The 6,000-nt window shown below is 50.5% G+C and overlaps 1 protein-coding gene across 1 annotated transcript in view; it reads left to right on the top strand.

The window, feature by feature from the left end:
* Nucleotides 1-2,523: 2,523 nt before the first annotated feature.
* The window catches only part of LOC147011341 (uncharacterized), an 86,559-nt gene continuing 83,082 nt past the window's right edge, over nt 2,524-6,000 (top strand). The window contains exon 1 of the mRNA XM_085857171.1: nt 2,524-2,733. Coding sequence (XP_085713297.1) covers nt 2,614-2,733 — 120 coding nt within the window. The 5' untranslated portion in view covers nt 2,524-2,613. The remainder of the gene's footprint in view (nt 2,734-6,000) is intronic.

Raw genomic sequence — 6,000 nt, 5'->3', positions numbered from 1 at the left:
GGAAGTCTGGAGCCCGAAGCCTGCAGTAGCTGGAGAAGCTGAAGAGAGTCGAACGAGGGGAGCCCAAAGAAGAGTCCAGGGTGGAGAGTCCAGAGGCGGCAGCGGCGAAGGCAGACGAGGGGGTGCTCGCGTCGGTGCCAGGAGCTGCACGCCCGAGGGAGGCCGGCAGCGCGACCTGGCCGAGGTGGAGACGCACACCAGGGATAATAAAGATCCTCTATACCCCGAGCATCAGCAACCCCCTCCTGTTTCCCCCCGCGCTGAGATAGTGCGACCAAGGGGGCCCCTTTTTCCCACCCCCTGCCAGGCACTGTCCGCGAGGCCCGCGGAGTGCGGCGCCATCGCCGCTCCGCGTCTCATCACCAGACGGGTAGGCGCGACCCGGTCTCGGCCTCAGGCCTGCCTCATTCTTGGGGGATTTCTTTTCCTTGGTTTTGGGTATGTGTTGTCGGCGCCGTCTGTGAAGTAGAATTGTATAAGTGTTGCCGTGTGCTCGGTAGTCGGTATTAGCTCTGCATTGTTTTCGCTTTTATATTTGCTTTTTGTGTAAATGGAATTGTGTTTTCTTTTTTTTGTGTGCTTTTGGTGGAATTGTATTTGTGTGCTTCCCGTGTGCCGCGAATAAATGTGCTTTATTGTTGAACTGTTCTCCCGCTTCGCTTCGTCTTTTCCCCCATTGAACCCTCATCTTGCTTCACGTAAAGGGTTGGTAGTGGGCTGAGTACGCCCGATAATTAATCGAACCGTCGAGGTCGACGATAACACCGCTCGGTTATTCTGATAGTACGGAACGGGTCGCTTAAGTGGCCCGTGTCCGAAGTCGACCTGCGGCGAGGTGCGATCGCCCGGTCTACCCTCCGCGTGGGTACTTAGGTAGGTCGAATTTGGCGAGCAACCCTATCCCACGCGGGGGCTGATTGGCTCGATCGCGGTGAGACCGAAAGGTCCACCCGTGACTGGTTCCCGGCGTTAGTCCGAGAGGGTCACGACTGGATTGTCCATCCGGTGGGCGACGTGCCGCGATTCGAGTTACGTGGCCGTTCGCACGCCGGCGGGCGCGAAGACCGCAACAATATATATATGCACACGCACACACACACAAACACACCACTCTTCTCTCTACACACATACACACAAACACACACACACCACTCTTCTCTCTACACACACACACACACACACACACACACACACACACACACACACACACACACCACTCTTCTCTCTCCACACATACACCACTCTTCTCTCTTCACACACGCACACTCACGCACCACTCTTCTCTCTCTACACACACCCACACACACCCCCACACACCCACACACACTCACACCTTTATCGCTGCTTGCCTACTGCCCCCCTACTTCTCATTTTCACCCTCAATACTCGACTCCTCTCCCCAAACCAATTCGTTTCTCCCTCACCCGACTCACCCTCCTTATCTTTCCCTCACCTGACTGACCCTTCCCTCACCCGACTCACCCTACTTACCCTTCCCTCACCCGACTGACCCTTCCCCCACCCGACTTACCCTTCCCTCACCCGACTTACCCTTCCCTCACCCGACTTACCCTTCCCTCACCCGACTTACCCTTCCCTCACCCGACTTACCCTTCCCTCACCCGACTTACCCTTCCCTCACCCGACTTACCCTTCCCTCACCCGACTCACCCTTCCCTCACCTGACTCACCCTTCCCTCACCCGACTCAGCCTTTCCTCACCCTTCCCTCACCTGACTCACCCTTCCCTCACCCGACTCAGCCTTCCCTCACCCTTCCCTCACCAAGGTTAAATTTTATTGTATTTTTTAGTGAACAGTCAATGCTTTGAACCCTCATTTCCCGGCGCTCAGTGCGGAATGTTCCTGAATCCTTAAACAAAGCACACGACACACTTCACCACCTTCCGCTCGTACACCGGATCATGTTTAGAAAGAACGTACAAGTTACGATCTGATTTTTAACCACAATCGGTGGAAATATAACGATGGAGAAATGTAATTTTTGTGACGTCAATAAAGTAGAAGCTTTCACGTGACCTCCGCACGAAGTCAAGGCACAAGAGCTTCCGTGGAGTTGCGTCACTTTCTGGGTGTACCAAGATGGCCGCCGCTCGGCTTCACAATCGCTCCAACAACCGCCGTAGCGTTTCCCATCCAGTTGGTGTAAACATTCGTGGATAACACAGACTTGTTGAACCACAATGAGCTGTTTCCATTTTTAATCGTAGTTTAGGCGCTTTTGCACAACCAATCAGCATGTGCCATTAAGAAAAAAAACTTTATTTTTTTTTTTTTTCGAATTATCGACGATCCTTACGTTTGAGATCGATCATTTTAGGCAGTGTATAAGCTTGTCATCATTGGTTTCGTTTGTCAATTTGTCAATGAAAGTTCCATTTTTACAGTGTATGTAATTAGAACGTGCGAGGTGTGTATGGAGTGCGTTTTAAAGGCGCGGGGGTTGAACGGTCGCGACGCGAAAGCGGTGAATGAGTGAATTGAATGAATGAAGAATAAAATGTTCCTGACCGAAGGATTAAGGAAGTGAGCGATGTAGAGGAGGGGAGTCGGTTGAGGGGAGGGAGCGAAACGGGCCTGGTTGCCCAGCGTTATGGAGGAAAGGACAATAGACGAGGCCCGCGGAGCCTTGTCCGGCCGCCTGGCCGCTTTGGCCAGCCGTTTACACCAAGGCCCGTTGGCAGCGGCCGAGTACTGCCGGGCCTTTTGTGAGGTAAGGGCTTCGCGACATGGCCTACTGGTGCCTCCCCCCCCCACGGCTCTGACTCAGGCTGTGCGTGCCGCGTCGCCATCGCATCATGTCGGCTCCTCATGTATCCGAGGCCTCGATCCGAGCGCTTCATCGGGCTCTTCGCATATTCACGTCGATGTTCTCTCACAGCGATCTTCGACACCCGAGTCGGATTTTCCGACGATTGTTCATCGTCTCGGACGGAGCCGTGTTCTATATTCCTTCCAAATCCGATGTATTTGTGTATATATATATATATATATATATATATATATATATATATATATATATATATATGTAGATATTTATTTATTTTACAACGAGGCCTCCACCTGACTGTTCGAGGTCTCGGCGTCCATGTCGCTGGTCCACACGCATCTTCATGATGCCCTCGTTGGGATTCTTACCCTTAGCCGAACACGATACGTGTTCGTGGCTCGTACTCTCGATTACCCGGGACTTTCATGAATCCACAAGACTTTGCCATTGCTCGATGCTCACCCGCGTTTTAAACGATCGAGCACGGCACCAAGACGACCGCGCAGACTTTGACGGGCCGCATGACCTGCATGGCCGTTCCTTGTAAAGAAGCTCGTGTTATTTAGTGGTGCTGTGGTTTGTGGTGGTTGATTTCATTTTCTGTCGGAACGAAACCACTCAACAAATAACTATCGGTGGGGATTAGTGAGGGGAGCCTGGGGAGACGATGTTGACCGTATCCAAGGCAACGGTGTTTTTTTTTTATTTTTTATGACGTGTCACGGACCCGATACACTGTTGATGAAGCACGTCCTCTTAAAAATCCTTTTGATGGATTATAATGCAATAGGGAATATATATTAAAAATGCTTTGTCAATGTAATAATGCAAAAGGCGTAAAGGTGTACACACGTTTACTGGTGTCGGACGGGAGAGAGAGAGAAAATACAGTCCGTTCCGATTGGGACTTCAACTGGAGAAGTTTAATATCAACAATGGTCAACATTGTTGTGATGAGTACCGACACGGCCGTGGAATAGAACAATGGGATTGGCAACCAACACGGCCTTGCAATAGAATAGTGGAATTGGCAACCGACACGTCCTCGGAATAGAACAGTGGGATTGGCAACCGACACAACCTCGGAATAGAATAGTGGGATTGGCAACCTCCACGGCCTCGGAATAGAACAGTGGGATTGGCAACCGACACAACCTCGGAATAGAATAGTGGGATTGGTAACCTCCACAGCCTCGGAATAGAACAGTGGGATTGGCAACCGACACAACCTCGGAATAGAATAGTGTGATTGGCAACCTCCACGGCCTCGGAAGAGAACAGTGGGATTGGCAACCGACACGGCATCGGAATATAACAATGGAATTGGCAACCGACACGTCCTCGGAATAGAAGAATGGGATTGGCAACCAACACGGCCTTGCAATAGAATAGTGGAATTGGCAACCTCCACGGCCTCGGAATAGAACAGTGGGATTGGCAACCGACACAACCTCGGAATAGAATAGTGTGATTGGCAACCTTCACGGCCTCGGAATAGAACAGTGGGATTGGCCACCGACGGCCTCAGAATAGAATAGTGGAATTGGCAACCGACACGTCCTCGGAATAGAAGAATGGGATTGGCAACAGACATGGCGTCAGAATAGAATAGTGGGATTGGCAACTGACATGACCTTACAATAGAATAGTGGGATTGGCAACCAACACGGCCTCAGAATAGAACAATGGGATTGGCAACCAACACGGCCTTGCAATAGAATAGTGGAATTGGCAACCTCCACGGCCTCGGAATAGAACAGTGGGATTGGCAACCGACACAACCTCGGAATAGAATAGTGTGATTGGCAACCTTCACGGCCTCGGAATAGAACAGTGGGATTGGCCACCGACGGCCTCAGAATAGAATAGTGGAATTGGCAACCAACACGGCCTCGGAATAGAACGGTGGGATCGGCAACCGACCCAACCTCGGGATAGAATGGTGCGATTGGCAACCTCCACGTCATCAGAAGAGAACAGTAGGATTGGCAACCGACACGGCATCGGAATAGAACAATGGGATTGGCAACCAATATAGACTTGGAATAGAATAGTGGAATTGGCAATCTCCACGGCCTCGGAATAGAACCGTGGGATTGGCAACTCACCCGGCCTCGGAGTAGAACAGTGGGTTTCACAACCTTCACGGTCTCGGAATGGAACAGTGGAATTGGCAACCAACACTGCCTCAGAATAGAATAGTGGGATTGGCAACTGACACGGTCTCGGAATAGAATACTGGGATTGGCAACCCACACGACCTCGGAATAGAACAATGGGATTGGCAACTGACACAACCTTGTAATAGAATAGTGGGATTGGCAACCTCCACGGCCTCAGAGTAGAATAGTGGGATTGGCAACCTCCACGGCCTCAGAGTAGAATAGTGGGATTGGCAACCTCCACGGCCTCAGAGTAGAATAGTGGAATTGGCAACCAACACGGCCTCGGAATAGAATAGTGGAATTGGCAACTGGCACGACCTTGCAATAGAATAGTGCGATTGGCAACCAACACGGCCTCGGAATAGAACAATGGGATTGGCAACCCACACGGCCTCAGAGTAGAACAGTGGGTTTCGCAACCTCCTTGGTCTCGGAATGGAACAATGGAATTGGCAACCGACACGGCCTCGGAATAGAATAGTGGGATTGGCAACTGACACGGTCTCGGAATAGAATACTGGGATTGGCAACCGACACAACCTTGTAATAGAATAGTGGGATTGGCAACCTCCACGGCCTCAGAGTAGAATAGTGGAATTGACAACTAACACGGCCTCGGAATAGAATAGTGGAATTGGCAACTGACACGACCTTGCAATAGAATAGTGGGATTGGCAGCCAACACGGCCTCGGAATAGAATAGTGGGATTGGCAACCAACACGGCCTCGGAATAGAATAGTGGGATTGGCAACCAACACGGCCTCGGAATAGAATAGTGGGATTGGCAACCAACACGGCCTCGGAATGTGCTGTATTTTTGTGTAAAGATGGTAGGAAGTTACCTTCGCCACCGAAGGCGGATGGAGGTTATGTTTTCACCTCTGTCTGTCCATTTGTCTGTTTGTGAACAAAATTTTGTGAAAAAATTTCACAAAGTTGTGGATTTTTTTTGTACGAAATTTGGTGTTGAGCTTGGTTATGTTACTCCGATGAAATGATTAGCTTTTGGTGAAGATCCAGATCCGGATCCAAGAAGTTGTTTTT

This window comes from Eptatretus burgeri, chromosome 15, assembly GCF_056783735.1.
Source record: "Eptatretus burgeri isolate ZD-2024b chromosome 15, Ebu_testis_v1, whole genome shotgun sequence".
In the NCBI taxonomy this organism is placed as follows: Eukaryota; Metazoa; Chordata; class Myxini; order Myxiniformes; family Myxinidae; genus Eptatretus; species Eptatretus burgeri.
This window is presented reverse-complemented; position numbering and strand designations above follow the sequence as displayed.